The 27856-nt window shown below is 44.3% G+C and overlaps 1 protein-coding gene across 3 annotated transcripts; it reads right to left on the bottom strand.

Annotated features, from left to right (window-relative positions):
• Nucleotides 1-203: 203 nt before the first annotated feature.
• Cfap97d2 (CFAP97 domain containing 2) lies at nt 204-27183 on the bottom strand. 3 transcript variants are annotated; one of them, XM_029480988.1, is made up of 5 exons: nt 27019-27183; nt 8457-8537; nt 7342-7460; nt 4866-5034; nt 204-669 (listed from the first exon to the last, which is right to left on the bottom strand). In XM_029480988.1, the coding sequence occupies exons 1-5, from the start codon at nt 27106-27108 to the stop codon at nt 634-636; spliced, it is 495 nt and encodes a 164-aa protein (XP_029336848.1). In that variant the 5' UTR covers nt 27109-27183; the 3' UTR covers nt 204-633. The 3 variants fall into 3 exon arrangements, with proteins under 3 accessions (XP_029336848.1, XP_029336849.1, XP_029336850.1); XM_029480989.1 differs by having other exon boundaries at nt 4866-5025; XM_029480990.1 differs by lacking the exons at nt 204-669; nt 4866-5034 and having other exon boundaries at nt 7338-7460.
• Nucleotides 27184-27856: the final 673 nt, after the last annotated feature.

The following is a 27856-nucleotide window of genomic DNA, read 5'->3' as shown; positions in this document are numbered from 1 at the left end:
GTCGTTTTTAGTTACATCTGAGGCAGATAGGCCAGCAGCTCGTTGTTGTGTAATAACTTAAAGGTGAGCTTACCTGGAAGCAGGGGCTCTCACACACTCCTTAGTTGCTCTGCAGGACTCACTGGGTTCTTACCTTTTGGATCCGGGTTAAAGATCCCAATTTGATTGATTTACATATTTGGTAAACTGAGAGTCACAGAGGGTTTTTTGTTTGTTTGTTTGTTTATTTGTTTTTGTTTTTATTTTTAAGAGAATTACATACAATCACCCAAACTCATGGTAACTCAGAAAGTATTAACAGCTAGAAAAGAAAGTCCAGTGTTACTCTGCATATTTTGTTTTTGGTTATCAGTCCAAAAAACACAATAAATAGCTGTGCTATGTCATCTGGTGAAGATTGTGACTGGGCAGCTCCGGAGTGCTGCATCACAGTGCCCATGATGGTCCCTGGAGGCCATGAAGCCAGCTCAACCTCGGATGCGAGGCCACCAGCCCCAAGACCTGCACACCTCCACCCCCATCCTCACCCCACTCCACCCCAAGGAGACACAGGAAGGCCTCATCGGAGCATCCGGGCCCTGGTCTCCTTTCAGTGGTTGGGTTCTGACTCTCACCCCCTTGGCTTCAGGCTGCTCATCCAGAAGAGGCTGTGGCCGTCCCTCTCAGCTCCTGTGGGACAGGAACAGTCACATTCCTTAGGCAAGAGCAGGAAAACAGGCCAGTTCTCCAGAATGCATGGAGGATGGAGCACCTCCCTCGAATTTTTATTTTTAGAATACACTACATAATCTTTTGTTGTTGTTGTGTGAGGTTTTGTTCGTTTGAGACAAGGTCTCGCATAGCCCAGGCTGGCCTTGAACTTCCTACATAGTTGAGTTTAACTTTAAATCCCAGATCCTACTGCCCTCTCTCTCCCAGTGTTTGGCACCATGCTGGATCATATCTTTATTTTATAGTGCTTGGGCTGACGTGTAGTAACACTATATTATAAAAGCCTCCCTTTAAAGTGGATGCTTTTGTGGTTTAGAGATATTAATAGATGTATAGCTATAACTACAACATAATTTGAGAACATTATAATCACCAACACTTCACAAACCATAATCCTTAACTATTTCCCCCCAAGTCTCCCGTCCTAGTTTCCAGGAACCAGGGTCGCCTGTCTGGGCATCTCCTACACGTGACCTTCTGCATCTGGCTCCTTCACCGATGCCTCCAAGCTTCATCCATGAGGTAGCAATCTAAGACCTCGTGTTTTTATGGTAGAATAATATTCCATTGGCAGATACGCCTCTTTTTTGTCTGCTCATGACCAGTGTGCACACTAGTGTTAAAATGCTATCCAGATACAGGTGTGTGTACCATTTCATGTGTGTTTGTGGCCCTGGTTCTCTCCTCTACTCGGGCGTGCACTTGCTGTCTAATACTTTTAGAGGAATCAGCAGTGTGTTCAAAGTAAGCCCATCACCATAGCGCCTCCTGGTTTCTCCACACACCTCACAAGCATCTCTGAGCATCATCTGTGGTTCCAGTTGGCTCAGTGACTGTCAAGTGCGAAGTGTGATGTGTGTAGTCTCTCACTGGTACTGACTCCCACTTCCCCAGCAACGCTGGATGGGTATTTTTTTATCTGCTCATTGGTCATTTGTGTATCTTCCTTGGGTGTACATGTCATCAAATGATCAAACGATTTCTGCTATTTAGTTCTATTGTTGAGACTGACCGTTGGTTTCAAGGTATCACCTGAACTCCAGATTTTTGGCTCCATATGATAGAAGTATGTGGTGATGAAGGACAAAAACTAAAACTTGGTTTTTTGTTTTTTGTTTTTTGTTTTCCCAGGGTCAGGAACTTTATAGTCTACTGGCAAATGCTGCTCACTTAACCCTCACACGGGTGCATGTGGGTGCAGGAGATAAGGTCCATCTGTCTTTACTGATTCTGGGGACCATGGGGCTGTCTTGAAGAGCTTAGAGTGTGTCTACTGCTCCACCATTCAGGAGGAGTTCGTTTATTTGGCTTTATCAGTTTGATAATTTGGGTTTTGTTTTCGGGAGTCCGTGTGGGGATGGTAGAGGCCGTGCACCTCTACTAACCTATGCCCCCGGAAGCACCAGGATGGTCAGTGTGTTAGTGGATGCTTTGATAGATAGCCTCCTGATAGCATAGCATTTTCTTTTATTGGAGGTAGGGAGCAAGCAGCAATGTGGGAAAAGCTGCTGAGGTGTCTAGGAGAGGATGGTCTTCTCTGGTCTCTGGTATGCCAGTGAGATGGTCAGGGCCAGCAAAAGTTCTAGATGAAGCTAGCCAGCCATCAGGGTGCATTCCAGGCTTCTAGTCCTATAAAGTGGAGTCCTACACCTGCCATTTTCAGATAACAGAATTTTAGGTGTGTGTGTGTGTGTGTGTGTATGTAAAATTTTACTTCTATGAAAGGCTGAGGCACCTGTAAGACATCATGCACAATTTTCATCCCAGGACTTGAGAAACTAAGGCAGGCAGATCTCTGGGAGTCCAAAGCTAGCCTCTTTACAGGGTAAGACCCTGTCTCAAAAACTAAACAAAACAACAAAAGGCCAAGTCACCTAAGAAGAAGGCCTTCCTTATCTGGTGCAGCCTGGAGCCCTGTGTCCCTCACTCTCTCCCGTGGACACACAGAGCTAAGGTTCTGGAAATGCCTAAGATGGACTGAAAGGCTCTTGGCAGGAAGCTGCCTCCCGACCACAGCACAGCTGTTTCCTGTCTTTCATGAAAAGGAAAAAGCTCCAGAGCCTCTGACAAATCACCCGTAGGCCCAGAGGTGAACCCTGGAGGAGGTGGGGTTGCCCTGAAGAAGCTCCCCTACCCCCACCCACCCTTGCAGGGCCTACTTGTCCAAGAGCCAAGCTGGCAACATCCCACATGGAGTGTGGGCTGTGGGTGGTAGCTGCAGGGCACGGTTTCCAAGCAGAATAGCCTTCCCTTATGTCTCTGTCTTAGCCTCTCCCTCTCTCAGCAGCTTCACCATTCCTTTATGTAAAGGAGAGAGAGCAAGATATCCCAAGTGAGAAAATGAGCGGCTGAGTGGGGAGTTTCTTCCAAGCATTTTCTAGACATTTTCACTGGAAGAAAAAAAAGACAGCCTCGAAAAAATCAACCGTATGGAAAGGACGGGAGGATAACGAGACAAACAGCCAGCAGAATCAGGAGAGAAAACACAGTACTCAGTAAAAACTCTGGACTCGGTGAAAAGAAAAAGTCATCTCTGCCCTTAAAGGCATCCTTGAATAAAACCAAAGCAGAGACGTTAACCATAAGACACAAACAAATGTTTAGCAAAGCTAGCAATACTTTTTTTAAAAAAAATTTTAAACTTCCAGTATACTTGGGGGGAGGGGGGGTGAAAAATTAGCTTTGAATCCAGGCAGGGTATGCATGCTGGTAATTGTAGCAATTGGGAGGTGGAGATAGAAGGATTTGGGTTCAAGACCAGCCTGACCTACATAGTGAAATTCTGTCTTTAAAAAAATCCTTTGATAACTAATTTACACAATGTCAATGCCTTATTTTCTACAGCAGCAAATGCTAATGCTCCGTAATTAACCAAGGGTTGAAACAAAATGTCCAGGCTCTCAATGAAGTTAAAAGTGAACTAAATTTCCCTAGTGCTTTGCTAATTAGTAATTGCTTTCTCTTACACATCTCTGCAAATGTGCTTGTCCCAATGGCGCAGGAACTTAGAAGAAATGTTCAAGCAAGTAACAGGAGGGTCATGTCATATAAGAGCTAAGTTTAGTGCTTATGGGGACAGTGGGGACTAAGAGGCCAGGTGTCACTGGGAGGGGGTCTGAGGAAGGGAATTTTTGGGCTGGGTCTTGATCAGGGCAGGTACTGTGTCCTAGTATACTTAATTTGGTATCTGTATTTTCCCCTAGAAGAGACTTGGTTGGTTCTGAAAACAGCATCCTGCATAAGGACAGTGAGTGACAATTTAAAACCCCTAATAATTGATTCATTGAGACATCTGTAAGGGCGAAGACAACAGAACTGAATTGTTCTTTGTTCTCAATTAGGAATTTGCCAGTGATTTGGGTTAGGTGGAGAGGAAGGGTTTAGAGTATTAAGTTTTCTCGCAAATTCTTCCTGGCTATTTATGTAATTTTGGTCCTGGATTCTGAGTGGAACAGCTACTTCAGGTCATCACACAGTTTCATAATGAGGTTTGATGGATACAATCTGATCAAGTCACCAATTTCACCACACTCTCCCCTGAACCTATAATCAATCAGCCGAACTCATTTTTATCTCTGTATAAATTTGGGAAGGGAGAAGGGAGAATCCCCGGGGCTTCACTATGGCTTCTATGATTTGAAACATTTACCCACTGAGTAATGTACCGAAGGCAGAGGACGGCCAAGAATCCGGGAGCACACACCAAGTAACTCTGATGGAATCAGGAACTTTAGATAGCTGTACATTCACAAGAAAGTGTAGCAGGAATAGCAGCTATGGGCGGGGTTACCTCTATGGGCGGGGTTACCTCTATGTAAACAAGAGGGTGGGGGCGCAGCCACAAAAGCATCTCCTGCAGGAGGACCTAACTGAGGACTGCCTGAGAGACCAAGGATTACCGGCACAGACAATGCCAGCCAATCAGGAACTGCTATTTAGAAGAGATGCTTTCTTGGGACCAATGGGAGGGACATAGGCGGAGGGTACTAAAGGAGCTTGCAGCAGTGCTCAGATGAGCTTGCTGCAGTGTTTCCCACCTGCTCCCGGGGTCTGTGTCATTGACTCTGTGCCAACTCATCCCCAACCCCTGAGGGCAGGCAGGGTCAGGTGGTGAGTTGTCCAGGGCACAGGCATCAGGAAAGTACTGCAGGTACCTTTTCTCCAGGTGTGTCTGCGCTTGCAGGGATGGCTGGCCACGGCAGCCCAGTCCTCCGCCATCTCTGTGCTCCATACCGGAGCTCTGAGCTTCTGAGTCTCTCTGGGACGACTTGATTTTGTTTCTGCACTTTCATAAATGCCTGTTCTCTGTGCTTCCTGTTTAGACTCCAGAAAGGAAAACACACATTCTTTCGTAGACCAAGATTATGGGACAGAGAGCTTACTCTGCATTCCCAAAGGGAGCCCATGTGTCCTCAGGCCTGGCAGGCTCTAGCTAATATCTGGGCTCTTGTTTGCTTCCCATCGAGAGACATTCAACAAACATTCCTTCCCATCCCTGTCCACCAGGGAGTGGGCACGGAGCTCATGAGGTGAAGATGCCAGGCTCCTAAGGGAGAGTTGAGATGACATCCAGGAGGCAATGCTGAACAGAACCTCAGAAGGAGAGGAGGGCTGACATCAAGAAGAGGAGGAAGGCCCAGCGCCCATGGGGAGAAGCATGGCAGCCAGAGGCCTGAGAAGCCTAATGTGTCTTGAAAGTGCTAAATGCTCGACTACAGTCCCAGGCATATTTTAGAAAGACATTGTGGGAAGAGCCAGCCTCAGTTCCAACAGGGCTTCCAAGGTGGGTCTTGTGTGGCTCAGCCTGGGGTGAGTGCAGTCCAAACATGGTAGCTCCCTCTCTTAATGCAATAGATATCCTACACGTTCCTTCATGTGAATGTGTCCTTGTGACAATGTACAGAGCCTTTAAATGGCATTTGTTTTGTCTCTATTTAACATCTGTCATAGATTTTACTGGTGGCATATCCAAGGAGTCCCACCTTTTCCTTCAGGGGGTCCCTCTCTGAGTGACTTGTTTACTTTCTCTATTTTCTACTGAGTTGTTGGTCTCTGCAGACATGACTATAAATTGTTGTTGTTTTAAAACATAAACAACCATTGTAACCTTATTAGTAGCGACCAAAAACAAACCAGAATGCTCACTGATAGGTGAAATGAATAGTTTGGCATCTAAGGAGAGGCTGTCCCTCAGCGGTCCAAGGCTGACACAATGCTGTCCTCAACAATGCCAATCTAGACAGGCGTGGTGGTGCACACTTTTAATCCTAGCACTCGGGAGGCAGGGAGATCTCTGTGAGTTCAAGGTTAGCCTGGTCTACATAATAAGTTCCAGGAAAGCCAGGGCTATGTGGAAACCCTTTCTTTGCAAAACAAACAAACAGTGACAAAACAAACTAATGTCACTCTGCAGGACATGCGTGCAGTCCCAGAGCCAACCACATCCATTGTGACCTCCAGGGCCTGGCTGTCAGGAGGATTCCTGCCCAGCACCAGAGGAATAGGGAGCAAAGGCTGTGTGCACCATCGTCACTAAGGAGATGGTTTCAGTGTGGGACATACCAAATAAATTAAACTTTATCCCTTAAGTGTAAGATATTGCTTATCAAGTATCAAGTACATCTCAAGGAAGATACATAGATTTACTAAATCCCCTGATTTAACTTTTTATTGTATAGTTTCTGTTGTTGGTTGTTTAGTTTCTCTAAAAGTGTTGCCTTTTTCTTAATGAGATATCTGGCTGTATTAATACTATCTAAATCAACTAGTTTTCTGTGTTCTTGAAACAGACATGATTCCCCAAATTAGCAGCCTCATTCACGGCATCTCTGTCCCTTCCCCGAATCCGATGGCTTGCCTGTGATTTAGTTTATTATGAATCTGGAAACTTCTTTCAAGGGTTAAAGAGTCCAGGATGTCTGCAGAAAAGCCTGCATTGCAGTGACCCTGTACAGTCACCGCCATGACTCTGCACTCAAAAGGAAAAACTACAGATATTTCCTGGGGCACGAGGCTACCAAGGACACAGCACCATTCTCTTGCAAGGGCTAAGGACTCCTGAGAGTGTTCACAGGGTGGTTTCATGGAACATGAGGCATGCTGCCCTTCATCCTCTTAGGAAGCAAGCTTCTAAGCTGAGGGAATCACAGGTTTTAGAGAGCAGCGGCATCAGAGAGGGGACCAGGTATCAGGTCTGAGCCCTTTGCTCTCTCCCACAGCTAACACTGCAAGGCTGTTGCATGCTCTGCAACTTGGACACACCCTGCACCGTCCACAGTGATAGCGACTTTGGCCAGGTTGTGCAGCTTCACCATCCCTCAATGTTCCCCTCTATGAAATGGGAAGAAGCACAGCCTCCACCTTGCCTGGTCCTTGTGAGGATGGTGATTGAGAAGATTCTGTGGACAGCACCTGGCCCTCAGCAGGCCTGTGGTGGGGCTTGCAGTCATTCTGGGTCCATTCGTGTGCTCTGATATACGTCAGAGCCTCAAGGAAGGTTTGGAGTCAGGGGGCATAAGGGCCCTTTGAGTTCAGCTTGCCCCTGGGTTGCCATGTCCCTGCCCCCTGCCCTGGGTCACCATGCCCCTGTCCCTGTCCCTTGAATGCAGTCCCAGCCAAAGCAAATGTTACCTTCTCTGTGTAAAGTTATTTCGGCCATCAGTCTGTCCCCTGGTTTTCATGGCGGAGGCCACCCTCTGCAGAAGCAGGTAGTTGTTCCTGTCAATGATGGAGAGTCTCTCTTCCTCCATCTGTGGACACAGGGACCCCTCCATAGCACAAGGTTCCTCCAGACACACTTTTCAAAGCCATACCCTGTAGGCCCCCCAGCAGGAGCCAGCAGGTAGACCCCAATACTGGGCATCGAGGAAGGAGCATGGACGACTACTATATATCTGGGGTGACATACACTGAGATGGGCTACAATAGCAGCAAGGAGATATGCTACCTCATATGTTTAGGTCATCTGTTAAAGTGACATGCAGTGGTCATGCTAGCAAGGAAACTATCTCAGACATTTTATGCTGCTCAGGAGAAGGGTGTACTTAATTCCAGGAAGAAGATTATACTTATAGTCTCCCCTCCCATGTGTGTGTGAGTGAGTGTGTGTGTGTGCACGTGAGTGTGCGCGCGTGTGTGTATACCTCTATGCCTCAGCTTATGGAGATCAGAGGTCGACCTTGGCTGTCCATCTTCACGGTCTATTTTGTTTGAGAAAGAGTTTCTTGTTCTCTGCTTCATATGTCATACTACTTGGTCCACAAGCTTCTGGGGCTTCTCCTGTCTCTCCTCCCATCTTGCCACAAGACCGGTGGGACCACTGAGCCCTGCTTTCAGCGTTTAAGCTGACTAATGTGCTGGTATGTTCAGCTGATTTATGATGTCACCAGTTTCAGTTGACCTCGGGGGTCATCCCTGCAAGCATGACCTCTTGCCCATGGCCTGTGCCTCGAAAAATACAAATTCAGAAGTGGCCAGTGATGCTAACTATCTGGAGTCGCACTGTACAAATTGCCCAGGAGTTATCTGTCTGTGTCTATGACACTATGGGGCATATATCATAGAAGGTTCTGGTACAAGCACTAGGCAGCACCCTGCCACTAGGGCAGGACAAATTCAGTTAGCCCTTTGGTGACACCTTGTCTTTGGCAAGGCCAAGGAGCTTGTTCACTCACATTCCAGGCTCCAAGGTGACAGACATCACCTTGTAGGCCAGGGGCATGACTAGAAGAGAACGAAGCACCTACCTTCAACTTCTTGAACTTTAGGCAGAGATGGCTGTAAATCCGTGGTGGGTGGGTATCCACTAGTGGTTGGGCATTCTGGACCTGCAGCACAGAGTGGGCAGTGAGACTCCAGGGCAGTTTGATCAGGTTCTGTACCATCCCCATTAAGACCTTGTGCCAAAGATTCCCAAAAGCCCCTGGCCAGAAGTTCTCACTGAGACTCCCATGGGACTATAAGGGGAGACGATTTGACTTGGATTTCAGCAACCCTCAGAAGTGAGCCCGTGCTCTGCGATGAGGTGGGGAATCACATGGATGCAGGGTGAGATTTGCTTAAGTGGAAACAACCAGTCATTTCTGACCAACACTATGTGGCAAGTCATGTAGGCTATGCCCATGTGTCCATCCTGCAGGGCTGTCTGAGCCCCAGTAATGCATTCAGGAAATACCTTATGCCAGGACCGACTAGAAAGCAACTCCTGCAGAGCTGGGGAAAGCATATCTTTTAAATGGTGACTGATTGCGTTCACGAGAGCCGTGCATAGTTTGGTTTTCAGTGAAAGGAATCCCTTATACTGTAGATCCCTAGTGACAGAGCTCTGACCCTACAGAGGTAACAGAGGTGGGGACCCTGCCAGCCAATGGACACACCCAGAGCATCTCTAAAATTCAGAGTGAGGCTGGGGTGGGACTCAGTGTTAGAGCACTTGGTCTGGCATATTCCTGCAGCAATAGTAACAAACAGAAAAGCAAACCAACCAAATAAATAAAATGACAATGTGTGTCATGTAACCTGGAAGACAACCCTGTGGCTGCAATTTAGTGAAGGCTAAGGACTATTAAACGGATGGATTTCCAGAGGGCAGGGCTCTCTCTCTCTCCCTCAGTCTCTCCCTCTCCCCTCCCTCTCTCTTCTCTCTCTTCTCCTCCCTCCTCCCCTCCCTCTTTCCCCCTCCCTTCCTATCCCTTTTCCCCTCTTACTCCCTCTCTCTCATACACACTCAGGAACCTGAAGTACCTCGAGGCATAAGTGGAAGAGCCACATTGCCCTTTGTGCATAAGAAAGGCAAGACTGGAGGCAGGAGATGCCAGGGAACTGTGGTCCTTCAAAGCCACAGGCTTGGGATCAAAGGAATGGGCCCAATTCAAGGCTTTTGGAGCTGGGGATAAGGAAGGGAGAGGTGGAAGGGAGAATGGAGAGACAGGCCCACACACTATGTTTTGACATCTGGTGACATGAAGACAGATAAAGGTGGTGACCAAGGTTGGAGCACACTCTGCAGATTCTGTGTGCGCCATGTTTATATGCAAAGACTGAGTACAGCTGTCTTGTATATTTCTTTGGGACTCAGATGAAGATGCAATCTGTACTGTTACACAGAATACCGCACGAGCTTGCTCTGTGTTGTTCAGCCTGTGTTGACTGCGGTATTTGGACACACTATATGGTGTTTCCTTTTGTATGTTAAAACCATGGAACACAGATTCCCGAATGTGAGACACAGCACGGAACCTGGAGAGCTGGTCCAGAAGACTCACCAGCGCCTGTGTGGTCTGACAGGCAATGCATAGGAGGACTTCAGTGTAAATGTTTCTAGGTCTGAGCTAGGTCTGGGGCATCAGTGTCATCATTGCTAATGGCATACATGTCCACAGTGTGTCTCCATCTCCATAATGAGCTAGGCATGGTATTATGTCTGCTTCATTCATGGCTGTGGGATCTGCACAAACTTACAAATAAATGCTAGAAAAACCCAAACTGAGGAGTCTATGAAGTGAGTATAGAATGTCCTTAAAGAATTCATGACCAGGCCGGGTAGTGGTGGAACACACCTTTAATCCCAGCACTTGGGAGGCAGAAGTAGGCAGATTTCAGAGTTCGAGGTCAGCCTGGTCTACAGAGTGAGTTCCAGGACAACCAGGGCTACACAGAGACACCCTGTTTCAAAAAACAAAAACAAACAAACAAACAAAAAAAGAGTTTGTGACCTGGCAGACATAAAACTAAGAAATTAAACTACTCCAAGTGGTATGAAGGCAATGCTTTTGTGCTGGGGGAGGGGTGGACAACACAAAATTCTTGGGACAATTTAGAAAATGGACCATGAAGTACCAACATCACATACTTGAAAACTGTACTGTTTTTATGAAAGACAATGGGTTTTGCTCTTGGGAAATACATAGATACTAAGAGATAAAATGTGTAGTGTACTCTTTTAAATTGCTTCTTTTTTTTAATGTGTGAAGGACAAGAGAGGAGAAGAGAGAAGAGGAGAGGAGAGGAGAGGAGAGGAGAGGAGAGGAGAGGAGGAGAAACTAGAGAGTATATTAATTACCCAGCATGTTTCTAGAACAAAATGCATGAGAAGAGCCAACTTAAGGAAGGGTCTCTTTTGGCTCGCAGCGGATGTTACAGTGATCATGATGGTGAAGACAGTGGCAAGAGCTTGCAGCAGCTGGGCATACTGCAGCCACACTCAAAGTGAACTCCTGCCCATGGAATGGCCCTGCCCACATAGAGGGTCTGCCTTCCTCACCTCAACTGACCAACAAATCTAGAAACTCTCACAAATATGCACAAACATTTGTTCCCAAGGTGACTCTAAACCCTATCACATTGGTACTCAAGATTATCCATCGCATGGACCCAGGGATGGAGACTCGGACAGGTACATGGGGTTTTGTATTATTTCTAAGATGGCATGATGGTTCGCATATGCTTGGCCCAAGGAGTGGCACCATTAGAAGGTGTGGCCCTGTTGGAATAGGTGTGTCACTGTGGGTGGGGGCTTTAAGACCCTCATCCTAGCTGCCTGGAAATCAATATTCTGCTAGCTGCCTTCAGATGAAGATGTAAAACTCTCAGCTCAGCCTGTACCAACCCTGCCTGGACGCTGCCATGCTCCCATCTTGATGATAATGGACTGAACCTCTGAACCTGTAAGCCAGCCCCAATTAAATGTTGTCCTTATGAGAGTTACCTTGGTCATGGTGTCTGTTCACAGAGGTAAAACCCTAACTAAGACAGATGGTTCTCTAAACCTGGTGCTATTTTAGAACATAAAGGTTGTTTGTCCTACTGATCCATTCCAGTCTTCTCCCAGCAGGTCGCGTGCACCCATTGCTCTGGGACCTACTTCTGCTCACTGTGAGTGAACTTTAACCAACTCATTATTTTATTTGGTGTTTCAAACATATGGAGAGCCAGATGTGTGGGTATATACCATTGCTCTAGCGTTCAGAATGCAGGGCAGGTCCTAGGCCAGCCTGGTCTACACAGGAAATTCAGGGTCATCCAGGGCTGCACAGTGAGTGTGACTGTCACCCTGCTTAACCCCTCTTGGAGTTACTTTAAACCTTTGTATAAAACCTTAAACAAGGGGGCTGGTGAGATGGCTCAGCGGGTAAGAGCACCCGATTGCTCTTCCGAAGGTCCAGAGTTCAAATCCCAGCAACCACATGGTGGCTTACAACCATCCATAAGGAGATCTGACTCCCTCTTCTGGAGTGTCTGAAGACAGCTACAGTGTACTTACACATAATAAAAATTAAAAAAAAAAAAAAACCTTAAACAATAGGCCAGGCCTGATGGTGCATGCTAATCCAGGAGGGTTGCAAGTTTGAGACCGGCCTAGGCAACTTAGTGACACATTGTCTCAAAAAGCAAGCGGAGCTGAAGCTATAGCTCAGCGGTGGAAAACTTGCCTAGTATGTACAAGTCCCAGGTTCGATCTTCAGTACAGGAAAAAAAAATCAACCATAGGAAGTGTTGTGATTAATGAAGCTGCCTAGGGTGGGCACCCCTGCAACGCAGCACAGCCTGATCCCTATCCAGCATCTCTATGCTCACTCTTCCTACCCTTTGCCTCATCTGAGCTTCCTCATCCAGGAAGCCAGCAGGACGTGTTCCTCGCTTAGGTGTTTCAGCACACACATGTAAGCATACACAGTCACATGCACACATACACATAGGCACACAGGCAGACTCACGCGCGCTCGCATACACACACACACACACACACAGAGTTTCAACACCACAAACACACCTCAAACAGCAACAGTTCCCATAACTTTCAAACACCACCCATACTCCCTTTCTCTTCCCTCTTCCTTCTCTTCCTCCATCTTTTCTCTTCCTTCTTGACTTACAACAAGTAAGATGATCCAATCAGTGATCAGCAGATATCTTCCTAACATTTCTTGAAAGGTCGTTTGCCCCGGGGAAAATGAATCTTTTGATCTACAGTTTCCCCATCTGAGTTTTTACAATAGTATTGCTTGATACCTCCTATGAATTATCAGTCACAATTTCAAATTCAATTTTCCCCTTTGGTAAGAATAAAACATAGACAGCAGAATGACATTTCATCAGAAGGAGCAGAAGTCTGCATGTATGTCTCCCTCCTTCTCCCTCCCTCCCTCTCTCTCTCTCTTGTGTGTGTGCATGTGTATATGTGAGCACAAGTGTGTGTGGTGTGTGTGTGTGTCTTTATACACATACACATGGAGGCCAAAGTCAGTATCAGGTGTCTTCCTTTATTGCTTTTGATTCTTCAATCAAGAGTCTCTCTCTCTCTCTCTCTCTCTCTCTCTCTCTCTCTCTCTCTCTCTCTCTCTCTCTCAGACTGGTGCTCACTGATTGTTTCAATAGACTGGCTGTCCTGGGAGTTCCAGGGATTGACCTGTCCCCCAGTGCCCATCCCCACATGGGTGATCGGCATGCACTGCCACGCCCAGCTTTCTGTATAGGTTCTAGAGATGCAGACTCAGGTCCTCAGGCCTCCACACATCACTTCATATACTGAGCCATTCATCTCCGCAGCACTGCTTTTCTTGTGACGTCAGAAGCAGTGAAGAATCGCAGGGGTATTGGCACTTGACTGGGGTCAGAGCAGTGAGTCACTTTGCTTTTACCTCTGAAATTCTCCTACAGAGGCAAACTTCATCTTCACAGGATAGGTCGCTAGGTTCTCTTCATTTATTCATCTTTTTTCCACCTTTTGAAACAGAGTCTTTCTATGTAGGCCAGTGTGGTCTTGAACTCATGATTCTCTTATGTGCTGGGATCGTGGGGGTGCACCACCATGCATAGCTTATTTACAAATTTGTGTATGTGTGTTATATGTGTGTGTGCATATTTACACTTGTACATGCATGTAGGAGTGAGCACACATAAATATGTACATGTGGAAGTCAGAGGTCAATGTCAAATGTCTTCCTTTATTGCTTTTCATATATGTACATGTCTACCTATCTATCTATCCTCTCTGTGGCTTTTTGAGAAAGGATTTCTCACTGATTGGCTACACTGGCTGGAGAACAAGCCCTCAAGATGCTCAGCCTCTGAGGTCTCCTCAGCGCTGGGATGATGGCTGGGAGCCATCAGGCCTAGATTCTTCTGTGGTTGCTGAGATTCTAAACCCGGATCTTCTTGCTCATGTAGCAAGCCCTTTACTTCCGGATCCATCTTCTCAGCCCCTTACTTACTGAATTTTAAAATCACACTTAATGTGTTTCAGTCTGTCATGAGGTTCAGTGGGGCATGGGCTTGCCCCTTGGCCCTGGAGCCCTCTGTCTCTAATGACCGTGGGTGTGTCCTTCCCTTCCAGAATGGTGAGGCAGTAGGGCTATCTTTTGAATCTCCAGCTCACCACAAAGTTAACATGTCTATAGCTGATTATAGTGGGAAAGGGCTTGCAGAGACAACAGTCCAGGCATCCTTGTGTGGATGGTTCATATTGGAGATGGTATTTCCTGCTTGTGTGGTGCACGCTGCACATGCCTGCCATGGTGCATGCTGTGAGCATACGTGCTGTGGTGCACACTGCCCATGCCTGCCATGGTGCATGCTGTGAGCATACGTGCTGTGGTGCACACTGCACATGCCTGCCGTGGGGGACACTGTGCCGTATTACTAGGTTAGAACGACATTCCTTCTAGAGAGCCACCCTAACCTCAGCCTATACCTTCTCATAGGATGATGTGTTCAGCTAAATGTCAGCAGGGCCACCTCTCCCCCTAAACACACGCCTCCGCTAAGACCCTCCCTTTACATTACTGTTTTGTCACTGTGAAGGAATAAGGAACTGACTTTAAAGGCCTCTGGAATATGTCTTCTCAGTGTGACTAGGAATGAGGTGCATCAGTGCGCAGATCAATTTCACTCTCAATAGCTGGGAACACTGTTTGAATTTGATTTGTTTTATAGAATGTAAGATATTTACACAGTTCCAAAGCCAAAGATGCCCCAAACAGCTTTTTAAAAGAGACATGGGTGGACTCCAGAGATGACTCAGCAGTTAAGAGCACAGACTGCTCTTTCAGCGGCACGGTCTGAGTTCAATCCCTAGCAACCACCTGGTGGCTCACAACCATCTGTAATGGGATTGATACCCTCTTCTGGTGTGTCTGAAGATGGTGACAGTGTACTCACATACACTAAATAAGTAACTAAGTAAATAAATAACTCTTTAAAAAAAGAGAGACCTGAGTTCTTTCAACTCTGGTCTGCTCTCATAAGTAATTCTTCCAGTGTTATATTTATTTTCATATTAAAAACATCAAGTCATATAGAGCATGCCTACACTAACTTCATAGTATGTGTGTATCCAAACATTTGCATATATTTTTGCCTGTTTCATCTACACTATCAACAAGTTGTATGCCTCTTTCCCCACCGTCTTTCATGAAACACCATGGAGCAGTCAGTTTTTTTGTTACTAGAATTAAATACTTGAGGATGAGTACTTTATTAAGAAAAGAGGTCTATTTTGCTTTGCAGTCCTGGTTCATCTGATGCTGGCCTTCTCAGCAGCCAAGTCCCAGCAGATGCAGGGATATGGGAAGAGATAAAATTGATGTATGAACATGTATGTATGTATGTATGTGCATGTGTGCACACATTTACATGTTTTCTGGTTCCTCATCCACCCATCATTTATCTATCTGTCTGTCTATCTATCTACCTATCTATCTACCTATCTATCAATAATCTGTTTATTATCATCTATCTACATGTAGAGATGGAAACAATATTTAGTATGCCAGGCAGGGGCTCCACTGTAGAGGCAATCATCCTTAAACCATCCCTCTGTTTTTATTAAGCCCCCAGGACTCAGGCCTGGGGCTCCATCCTGAGGGCCTTGTCTAATCCAAATCACCCCCCACAGGCTTCACCCCAAACATCATAGTAGCTCAAGTTTCCACCCTCACAATGTATGTGTCTCGTGATGGGGCTTAAATTTCAGCACAAGCCACAACAGACTACATTCCAGAAATAACGGCATGGCACAGTAGCACGTGGAGAAGTCTCTTTGTCCTTATTCAACTGTATACGAGTCATTATGTGTAAAGCACCTTATTGACCCAGCTGCCCATTGAAGAATATCTGAAACGGCTCCAATTTTGCTTTTACGAAGAAAAGCCTGCAATTAACATCTTTCGCAATGTGCCTTTGTGTATTTGCCAGTGTATCTGGAGTTGGGATTGCTAGGGTAAAGGCTAAACATGTGCGCAACTTTATGAGGTATTACTCAGTTCCCCTGGGGCTCTGCCTCTCTCACACAGCACGGCACGATGGTGGTCCTGTCCCCAGAGCACAGCCAGCTCCTCACCAGGCTCAGACTCGAGGAACAGTATTAGTGAAAGGGCAAGCTCGGCTTGCATGTCTTTATTATTAGTGAAGTCAACGATCTTTTTTATAGGCTAAAAGCTACTTAAAACTCTCCCGAAAGCTGGTTTTCCGCATAGCTCGTCCATCGTTGCTTTCTGGTCTTAAAGCCTACTTACATATGAGTGTGAGCTTTTGTGGTGTAACTTGCAATTATTTTCCTTCACTTACCCTTGCTTTCCCTCCACTTATTGTTTATGCCATGCTATTATCTTTTTATTATTGTATAAAGTTTATCAATCTTCCTTCTTTTTCAAAGGGTTTTGAATTATGGTTAGCATATTTTTCTACTATAGAGTAATTTTTGTGTTTTCTACTAATTGCAAAGATAAATTTAAATACCTTTGTACTTTTTTTTTTTTTTTTTGAGCTAGGATCTTACTGTGTAGCTCTGACTGTACTGAAACTCACTATGTAGACCAGGCTGGCCTTGAACTCTGCCTCTGCCTCCCACATGCTGGTACTAAAGGCGTGCACTACCATGTCTAGCTCCCCCCACATGCTGGTATTAAAGGCATGCACTACCATGTCTAGCTACATTTTTTTTTTTTAGATAGAATCTTACTATGAAGCTTGATGGTCTTGAAATCTTGATCTTCCTCTTAGCCTCCAGAGTGCAGGCATGCGTTACCACACTCATGTGGATTTTTATACTTAAATCTATAATCCTTCTGGAATTTATCTTAGTATAGAGTGTATGTTTATTTATCTTAGTATAGAGTGTGATTGCAAGCCCCAAAAATCCAGATGGATGTTCTAATCCCAGGAGGTGAGTGTAGAGACAGGGTCCCCTGGAGGAGCGTGGATCTGAATGAAGCATGGGAGGTCAGAACCTGGAATGGGACAAAGGGATCCCATTGGTCCTCTGTCCAGTGAGTGAGGTGTGCTCTATGCAACTCACGAAGTCACCCTTACCGAGAACTGAACCCTGACAGCAACTTTGACCCTAGACTCTCAGTGCACAGACCTCTGAGAAATAAATCTCTGCTACTAAAACAGTCTAGTTCAGTATTCCCATGGCAGCTTAGGCTCAGCCAGCAAGAAGACACCCAGGCTTATCTTTTGTGTATAAACAACATCCTACCAACATCCTACCATCCTATCTCAGTGACACTTGTTTGAGATGCTGCTGTTGCTGGGACCTGAATATTTGCATCCTCCAAATTTATATGTTGTAATCTTAACCCCTAGCAGCAGGGATGGAGTCTTTGGGAGTGATGAGATTCTGGGGCAGATCCTCTCTAAATGGGATAAATGGCAGAAGAGATCTTGGTGAGAGGGACTAGGGGAAGACACCATCTATAAAAACGGCCAGGCACTCCATCCATGTTGGGAAACTTATTCCTCAGTGTAGAGCGAGGAGGTAACCCTGTGTGCAGGTGTAGCCTTGGAGATGAATTTGCAGTTGCTGTACAAAGGTTTGTGTCAAAGATGGCCTCTTCTTCATGCCTCATGAAAGGGCACAAGGCTTGGACTTCAGTCTTCTGCTTCTACCACCAGGGGGCACTGCAATAAGATCTATCTACCTATCTTTTATAATATATAGTATGATATATTAATATACAATATATGAATATATATTATAAAATGTAATATTATATTTATGATATATTTCTATACATAATTTTATTTATACTTTATTTTTATTGTGTTTATAATATAGGATATGTATCTAATTTTCATTTATATACTATTATTTATATAATATGTATCTAATTTATTTAATGTTTATAATATTTATGTACGATTATTTATATAATAGTTATAAAATTTATAATACAATATATTATATATATGTCCTATTATATATACATATATTATATTATATATTATATATACATATCTAAAATGTAATATTGTAGATGATATATAATTATATATCTAATAATACATTAGTATTATATAATACATATTATATTATCTATAATATATACATTTATAATTAGCATTAAATAACGTGTATAATTTAACTTATAGATAAAGGGATAATTATATAATATATAAATATATATTAAATACTTTATATATATAATTTAAATTACAAACATATAGTATAACATTATGTTATATAATTATATATTCTATATAATATACATTATATTATGTATATTACATATTTATCATTTTATATATAGTTTATATTTATATGCTTTATACAAATATATAATACATGTATCTATTTATATATTAAACATATAATATATTTTATATAAATATATTTCTATATAATATATAATTATATATAGTATATAATATATATTAGGCTGGGAGCAGACAATCAAGGTGCAGCAACATATATAAATTATACATATTCTATAGAATATAGAATATGTAATAATACAACATATACTATATTCATTATAATATGTAATAATATTATACATAATATAATATATATAAATAAAATATATAATTGCAGCATAATTATAACATATAATATGTAATGAATTAATATATTCTGTAGTATTATCTATAATTTATATATTTCTGCATCTTGATTGCCTGCTCCCAGCCTCTGGAACAGCCAGGGGACAACTTCTCTCTGCACAGAGTCTGCAGTGACACCACTTTGACTTCTGATTTTCATATGCATTTGAGACTGAATCTACTGTGCCTTTGGCCTGTCTCCTGTCCGTGTTTAGCATTGTGACATGCCTAGATCCAGAAGCCTTGTGGTGGTTTTTAGCCTCTGTATCATAGGTTAGCTTCTTGGAATCATACTTTCTTTCCAGTATTTCCTGATTGTTTATACAAGGCCTATCAGGTCTAACGATACAAAATAACTCAAAGGAAATTGCTAACTTTGTGTATTAAATGTTTACCTCCAACAATAGTGCACCCTTTATATTTGTCAGAGTCTTGTACTGTCATCTTCTGTTGCTCTCTACACAGGGGTGTGAAGACATTCTCAGTTTCCTCTCCCTTTCCTGTCATTATAGAACCGGACTCCTGGAACTCTTTAAAGCCCTGGGTGTCTTCTTGTTGGTAGTCAGCGAGCCAGCTGGTGAGAGGCTCCTGCCTGGACTCAAATAGACCAGGCACTGGGGGACTGATCGTGAAATTGTAGAGAGCTAGAAGTTCTGGTCCCAGTCCTCTACCCCTCTTAGGAGAGGAGGGGTGAAGGTTAAGCTGGTCCCCAGTGCTTAGTGACTTGATCATGCACGCCTGTGTCAGGGAGCATCATTAAGGACCCAGGGGACAGTCTGGTGGAGGCTTCTAATAGATGCCATGTGGAGGTTCCTGGGGCATGGGGATTCTAATGGGAGTGTAATGCTGTCTAATTATCGCTTTAATCTATCTTTTCCACATGAAATGATGTGGGGCATTTCTTATAGGCTCATAATGTCTGCATATATGGTCTGGGGATGTCTGTTCAGTCTTAAGCCCAATATTTAAGTTAGATTGTTTTCTTAGTGTTGAGTTTTAAGGGTTATTTGTACATTCTGGAAAACATCAACTATCATATACATGTTTTACAAGCCTTTCTCCAGGTTTGTCTCTCCCAACATTGGTTTCCACAGTGTGGAAGCATTTTTTTTTTTTTAATTTTGATGAAGCCCAGTTTGTCTGTTATTTCTTTCATGAACTACACCTTTCTTTGGTTTGTATACAAATTATCCCTATTCCAAAGGTCATTGAATTTCCATCTTTTATCTTCTAGAAGTGTGATGGCTTTGCATTTTACATTTAGACATATGGCAAATTTTTTACTTAATATTTGTGAGAGTTGCAGGTTCTGAGTCTAGATTACTACATCGACGATGACGACGACAACTTTGCACACAGATGTTTAGTTGGCTCAATATTACTTATTGAAAAGATTGTTTTTGTCCAATGTATTGCTTTTGACTTTTTGTGAAATATTATATGATTATAATTATCTGTGTGCTTATTTCTGGTTCCTTATTCTATACCACTGATCTAGTTGACTATTTTTTGAGCAATATCATAACATTCTGATGACTATAGTTTCAAAGTATGCCTTTAAGACAGGTATCTCTAGTCCTCCAACTTGATTGTGATTTAACTAACTTCCTTCCTTCCTTCCTTCCTTCCTTCCTTCCTTCCTTCCTTCCTTCCTTCCTCCCTTCTTGTCTTCCTTCCCCCTTCCTTCCTTCCTTTCTTCCTTCCTTCCTTCCTTCCTTCCTTCCTTCCTTCCTTCCTTCCTTCCTTCCCGTCTCTTCACTTTCTCCTGTTGTATAATGGATTATATTAATTGTTATTTGAATAATCACCCATCTTTGCATACTGGAGATGAATCCCAGTCGGTTGTGGTATATACTTTTAAAAACAATGTTGGGTTCTATTTTGTAGTGCTTTGTTGAGATTTTTACATCTATATCCATTTGTTATTGGTCTGTGGTTTTCTTAGAACGTCTCTACCTGGTTTGGGTTACCAAGTAACACTGGCCTCATGAGAAGGATTAGGAAATCTTTCTGTTTCTAGGACAGAGACCATAGAGAATTAGCCCAGCCTCTTCCTTAAATATCTGGCAAAACTGATTAGCAAACCCATCTGGCCTCCGAGATTTCCATGAATTGTTGATTCAATATTTTAATAGATGTAGGCCTTTTTCAAAGACTCTGGCTTTTGTTGTATCAGGAATCAAACCCAGGACCTTGCACTTGCCAGTTAAGTGCTCTGCCCCTGGTGTACCCCAGCCTGTGCCCATGCTCTCTGAACCGGGGTTGTCTCTTTCTCACATAGTAATTTGTGTCACCTTGATTTGTTCTTTGAGAGCTTACACAGAAACCATATATTTTAGCCACCTTTTCAGAGAATCAACTTTGAAGGGATAGATCTCATTTAATTTCCTGATTTGCTCATTTCTCTATGTTGCCTAACTTTGTATTTAACTCCCCCAACCCTTGTCTTTTTGTGGCAAGGTCTCATTATGTGACTGTGGCTGGCCTGGAACTTGCTATGTAGAACAGTCTGGCCTTGAACTCATGGACCCTCCTTCCTTTGCCACCCAAGTGCTGAGATTAAAGGCATGTGCCACCATGCCCAGCTGGTTCCCCTTTTTTGCAAACCTATTCCCTCAGTGCTGCAGGTTCCCCTTCAACGCCATTTTCATCACATCTCACACATTTTGAGAAGCTGTGTTTCATTTTTACTTAGTTCAAAACATTTAAAAGTTTACTTTGGAGGGCTGGCAAGATGGCCCAGTAGATAGAGGCACTTGTCACCAAGCCTGATGCACTGTGCTCAGTCCCTGGGGTCCATGATGGAGATTGAGAAACAACTCCTGCAAGCACACACAGATGTGCAGGTGTGCGCGCGTGCGTGCACACACACACACTCTAAATGGAATGTATTCATCTACAAGTTTCTTTTAACATATCTTCCTTAACCCATGGGTTACTTTCAAATATAGTGTTTGATTTCTCATGTTTGGAAATTTCTCCAGTTACCTTCCTATTACTCTTTTCTAGCTCAATCCCACGGTGATCTGAGAACAAACGACGTGCGATTTCCAACCTGTCAGGTTTACTGAGGAGTGTTTTATGGGCTGGGATGTGGTCTAGATTAATAAACATTCTAGATGATCTTGAGGAAAATGCATATTATGTTGCTATTGGGTGGAGTCATCTATGGATTTCAATCTGACGGACTGAGAGTGTTAACCGAGTTCAAATATTTCCTTACTGATTTTCTGCCTGGCGATCTGTTTCTGAAAGGAGGCATTAAAATCTCCAGCTGCGATGGCAGAGCCATGTCTTTCTCCCTCTTCCCACTTTTAAACCCAGCACGTCTTGAATGGCAGATGTTTGCACACAGGCGTATAATGCACCGTGATCTTTCTCAGCCTCCACCACCCTTCTGTTGCCCTCACCTTACAACTCGGAACTTTCTCTTGCAGTTCTCTCTCTGCTCTAGGTAGTGTGACATGCTATTGCCAGCCGCATACATGTTAAGGACTACTACCTTTTTGAAGGGCTAGCCCCTCCCCCCTTGCCCTTGTGCAAGAATTTTCAAATCCTTAGTAAGATTCTTTGTTTTTAAAGTTGTCCTCGTTTCTCTTAATCAACGTTAAGACGCTGTATTCTTTTCTATTCATTTATTTGTAATCTATACACCTCTATACTGAAGTGAATTTCTACGGTCAACAAAGATATGGTTAACTATATTTTTTATCTGCGTTGATAATTTGCATTTGTAAACATTTATTTACCTACTGATGTGTGATAGTGTGCAGAAGTCGGTTCTTCCCTCTCTCCATGAGGGCCCCAGGAACTCAAGCTCAGGTCCTGGGCTGGGCGGCAAGACCCTTCTCCTGCTGACGCTCTCACGGGTCTCCATCTCTGTCCCTTAATTGGTCCATTTAGACCAGCAGATCTCATCCTGGGGTCATGACCCCTTTGTCAAACCTCTATCTTCAAAGACATTTATATCACAATTCATAACAGGAGCAAAATTATAGTTACGAAAGTAGCAATGAAAATAATGTTATGGTTGGGGGTCACCACAATGTGAGGAGCAGTATTAAGGGGTCACAGCATTAGGAAGGTTGAGAACTGCTGGTTTAGGCTATAGACATACAAAGTGTCTGCTGTTACAATTGGATTCATTATTACATTTGCTGTGTCTATCCATCAACTTAGTCCTTTGCTCCTTATTTTTTTTTTTTTGGTTTTATACTAGTTTTCTGCCTTTTCTCACTTTATTTGAGATTAAAAATATGTATTTTTATTTTATGTGTACGAATGTTTTGCCTGCATGTGTGTATGCATACTACAAGTGTATCTGGTGCCTGAGGAGGCCACAAGAGGGCGTCAGATCCTCTAGAACTGGGGTTACAGGAGGTTGTAAATCTCCATGTGGGTCCTGGGAACCGACCCTAAGTCCTCTCTCTCTGCAAGAGCAGCCAGCGGTCTTAACCACTGAGCCATCTCTCCAGCCACATCAGTGAAAGAGATTTTTTTTTAACTGTTTCCCATGCAGTTTGTCACATACACTTAAAACTATTCCATGTCCATTTTCAATTAACATTACCACGAATCGTGAGTAGTGTCATACTTTATAACAACTAAGTCCTGTTACTTCCCTCCTGCTCCTGTATCATCAAAGAATACACAGACACACATAATCCAGGTCACTGTTACTGTCTGCATCTGAATCTTTTCTTATTATGTGTGTGTGTGTGTGTGTGTGTGTGTGTGTGTGTGTTGTGTGCATGCACACCGTCCATAGCCTGTGTGTGTGTGCATGCACACCGTCCATAGCCTGTCAGAGGACATGTGGGAGTTGGTTCTCTCCTTCCATCATTCAGTGCCAAGAATCAAATTCAGGTTTGAATTTGAGCCCGGCAGAAGGTTCCTTACCTGTGAGCCACCTAGCCAACCCCTGAGCTGAGTTCTTTACTTTCTTGCTTTTCTGAAGTTCAACTATGATATGCCTACACATAGTTCGAGACTCATCCTTTATGGCATCTCTGGCTCCTTGGATCTCTGCCGTGGTGTCTGATATGAATCTGGGAGACCCTGTCCCTCACTGTTCCTTCTTATCACCTCTTCCTTTCCTCCCTCTCTTCTCCTCTCGGTACCTTCATTACTGGTGTACTTTGTTCTTTGTTCTTGTCCCACCTTGTTTGGAACTTCAGGGCTGTTTTTATTTTTATTTTTCCTTGGTCCTTTGTTCTCTTTGACTTCAGTTTTGAAGGTTGCTATGGCTTGACTCTGTTCTTCTGTGATTCATGCCACGGGTTTAATCCTTCCCACGGTGGCATTAAGAAGTGGAGCCTTTGGCGAAGTGATTAAATCATGACAGCTCTTTCCTCATGAATGAAATTAAAGCCCTTCTAGAATAATCACCAGAAATCTGTCTGCCCTTCTTTCTCTTGTCCCACTGAGGCTGTCATGGTGGAAGCCACTCTTACCAAACACTCAGGTGTCCAGAGACTTGATCTTCGATGTGTAGCCTCTTGGACAGAAAGAAACAGAAGTCTGCTGTTATAAGTTGTCTAGTCTGGGTGTCTTGTTAGAGCACAAGGAACAGATAAATACAGGCTCTAGCAAGGCAGCCTCGGGTTTGCAACTCCTCCACCAGCAGGGTAAGCTCATCAGAGGAAGGGTGCCAGGCAGACCAGGAGGGAGAAGGAAACATTTCCAAAGAAGCAGTGAACGGAGCTGAGCCATGGGGCTGCTGGCTGAGGAGGGGCTCTGCGGTGCTGCTGGTGGCCTGGGGCTGGTGGCTGGTGGCTGGTGGCTGGAGGGTGGAGGCTGGGGGTACAGCATTCTCTTTTCTCTATTTCATCAAACTGTGTTCTCAGAGATTCTCAGTCTAGCACTGACTACTTGAACAGCCGAAATCTCTCTTCTTCACATGAAACAGGGGTTGATTCTGTCCAGACTGGTTGTGCCTGGGATGGAAGAGATGGTTCTCCGTCCTCTGCCGCTCCTCATCCTCCATCTCCCACCTGCTCATGCCGGTCTTCACCCACCAGGGCCCTTGGTATCCAGGCCACTGTCTCACCTTGTCCCTGAGCTGCTTGGCTCTTTGTCAGCATGACACAAACCTAGACATATCTAGGAAGAGGAATCTCAGCTGAGAAATTGCCTCCTTCTGATTGCCTGTAGGCAGCTCTGTAGACCGTTTCTTCATTAACAATTGATGTGGGAAGGTTCCACCCTTGGGCAGTGGTCTTGGGTTGTATAAGAAAGCAGCCTGAGCAAGCCATGAAAAGCAAGCCATGGAGAACAAGCTATGGAGAGCAAGCCAGTCAGCAGTGCTCCTCCATGGTCTCTGCTTAAGTTCCTGCCCTGACTTTCTTTGATGATGGACTGTGATGTGGAAGTGTAAGCCAAATAAACCCTTTCTTGCCCAGGTTGCTTTGGCCATAATGTTTTATCACATCAATAGAAACCTTAGATATAACAGTCTCCTTCCCTTGTCTTGTGCCTATGTGTACTTCACACTAGCCCCTAGCCTCCACTGTCTGACATTCAGACCTCTCCACACTCTCAGCTGGCATGGCTTCTATGCTATGCCCTCAGTCACTGTGAGCTTCCTCCCGACACCCCATTTTATCTGTTTAATCAGTTGTGTCCAAGACGGGCTCCTTGACCTTGTGTGATTTCCCTTCCCACCTTTGTGTGACTCTTGTCTTTCCTTCTCAGATAGACTCCTGGTGTATTCTCTCACATGTTAGCACCATCACCTTTGTGCCAGGCTGTGGATCCCCAGTGTTCTTGCTCTATTGCTGGCCACAGCCATATCAGGTTCTCTAAAAAGCCCCCAAACAGACTGGAGAGATGGCGCAGTGGTTAAGAGCACTGGCTATACTTCCAGAGATCCTGAGTTCAATTCCCAGGAACCACATAGTGGCTCACAACCATCTGTGATGGAATCTGATTCCTTCTTCTTGCATGCATGAAGACAGGGCACTCATATACATTAAATAAATAAATAAATAAATAAATAAATAAATAAATAAATAAATCTTTTAAAAAATGAATCATAAGCTTCTGGGACATTTCAAAGACTATGTATTTGTGCTATAAACCAATACTTCTTCTAGACTTCTCAGGGTTCCAGCCTACTGTTCACCTCCATGAGTCTCATTTGCCCAATCAGTCTTCTTCTTCCACAGTGACCATTTAAAACATCTTTGTGTTGCAGTGTCTCAGGGGCAGAGTCTGGACACTCACATAAGCACAGGGCGACTGCTTATCTCATGGGATTTGGGCCAGTCCCCAGGACAAACAAGAGCAATGTTCCTACAGGGCTAGGCTGGAAGATCACTGGGAGAGATCTTCCCAGTTTGCTTCCTCTGGCCTCCTAATGAGTAGTAGGAGCTTAAGTAGTTACTCAGGTCGCTAATACCACAGCGAGTAGTCATGGCCAGAGCGGGTGAAACAGGTGCCCCGTGATGAACCTGGGCAACCACCACAGTGGTAAGGCCAAGAGAGCAGAAGGCCTTGGTGTGCTTCTTACAGTGGGATCAGAGGAAGTTCTCTCCAGAGGTGGCCTTGGAACGAGACATAAGGAAGTAAGTTGAGGTCCTCTACAGAGCCGTGGAGGAGTGCTATGTGGGGGCTTCAAGGGGCCGGTGAGGTGGGGGCAGAGGCAAGCAAGGGAGAGGTGAGGCTGGAGCATCAAGTGAGCCCAGAAAGAGCTGACTTCTTAGGGTGTCACCTGAGACTTCAGAAGGAAACAGGGTTGATCATGGATTTGGTACCTGGGGGTAATCGTTGAAAATTAGTGAAGAGGATCGCCCTATTGCTGAAGTTTCCAGATCTAAGAACATCCTCCTTCCAGTGTTCCCAACACAGCTAAGGAAATGTGGTTAGCCTAGTAAGAACGCTGGGCAGCTGGGCTGAACTCCATCGTAACATTCTTTATCCAGGGAGACGAAGTGGGCACTTGCCTCTCCCCTCTCCAGGTGCAGGCAGGTTTTGGTTCCTTCTGCTGCATGTAATGTGGACCAGGAGTGGACACCAGGTCCTTTTATCATAAGATGGTTTCAAGTAATTTGGGGGAAGTTGGGTACTTTAGGAATGCACGCTGTGTTTGGGAACGGGATGGTCTTGACTCTAAGTCGGTGGAAATCTTGTTCGCTGGTGATGTACTGATAAGTCCTCCTAAGAACCGTCCTCCCGGGGCTGGAGAGACCCTTAGCAAGGTCACGAGCACTGACTGTTCTTCCAGAGAATCTGGGTTTGATTCCCAGCATGCACAACTGTCTTCGTCTTCAATTCCAAGGGATATACTGCCTTCTGGCCTTCACGGGCACTAAGTATGCATGCGGTACACAGACATACATGAAAGCAAAACATTCGTACACGTGAAATAAAATATTTCTTTAGATAAAAAGACACTCTGCCATTCTGACCTTTTGAATCCATGCTGGACTTCCCTGGGCTCTGCCTGGCACCCCAAACCCCAGCACGAGGCTCCAGGAGTCTTCCTACCTTTTTCCTGTGGTCCTGGTAGGCTTTCTCCCAGGCTCTCTGCAGGTCCCTATTAGCCCACGGGGTGGTCAGCCGGGGGACTCTATGCATCTCAGATCACAAACTCCAGTTTCCCTTCAGAGAGGAGCAGGCAGCAGCAGTACAACCCCAGCAGAGCTGTTTGTGGGGTCATGTGACGGTTGCCATGGCACCCAGGCCTTGGGGAGAGCCCAGTTCAGTCTGTGGAAGCTTTTGAACAAAAGATGAGAGAGCACTAAGAGACAGCTAGACTCTCCTTCCACCCCAGTAGTTGTCTTGAGTCTTGATTAGCTCACTGCTGCTGTTGGGAGGAGAGCAACTCAGCTCCCAGCTCCAGAAGAAAACAAGAAAAAAGGAGGCCAAAGACCATCTCCTTTGCCAGAACAGACTAGAATGAACCAGCATCGCTTTCAAGGTCATCTGCCACCTGCCACTCTCTTCCTTTCTTTCCTTTCTTAATTTTTGTGTTTCTTCAGGAAGAGAAACACTTTTGGTCCAGTCTTTCTTTTGAATCATTTATAACGTTACAAATGTAATAAAAATCTTATAACAATATAACAATAACTCCAGTTCAGGTGGAAGATTTTCTTTTCTTGTTCTTCTTCTTCGGTTGACTTGAGGCTCAGTTATACAAAGTCTTGGTCATTTTTAAGCTATTCATTTTTAAGGTTCGTTTTCATGACACAAGTTATTATTTTTTTTAAATCTGTCTTGGATAAACTTTCTCTAGCATCCCAAAAGACTGTCAAAAAGAATAACAATATTGTTTTCATTTCAGAATTTTGGCCTTTGTAGTGTTTGGTATTCAGAACTTGGAGTA

This window comes from Mus caroli, chromosome 8 (assembly GCF_900094665.2).
Source record: "Mus caroli chromosome 8, CAROLI_EIJ_v1.1, whole genome shotgun sequence".
In the NCBI taxonomy this organism is placed as follows: domain Eukaryota; kingdom Metazoa; phylum Chordata; class Mammalia; order Rodentia; family Muridae; genus Mus; species Mus caroli.
This window is presented reverse-complemented; position numbering and strand designations above follow the sequence as displayed.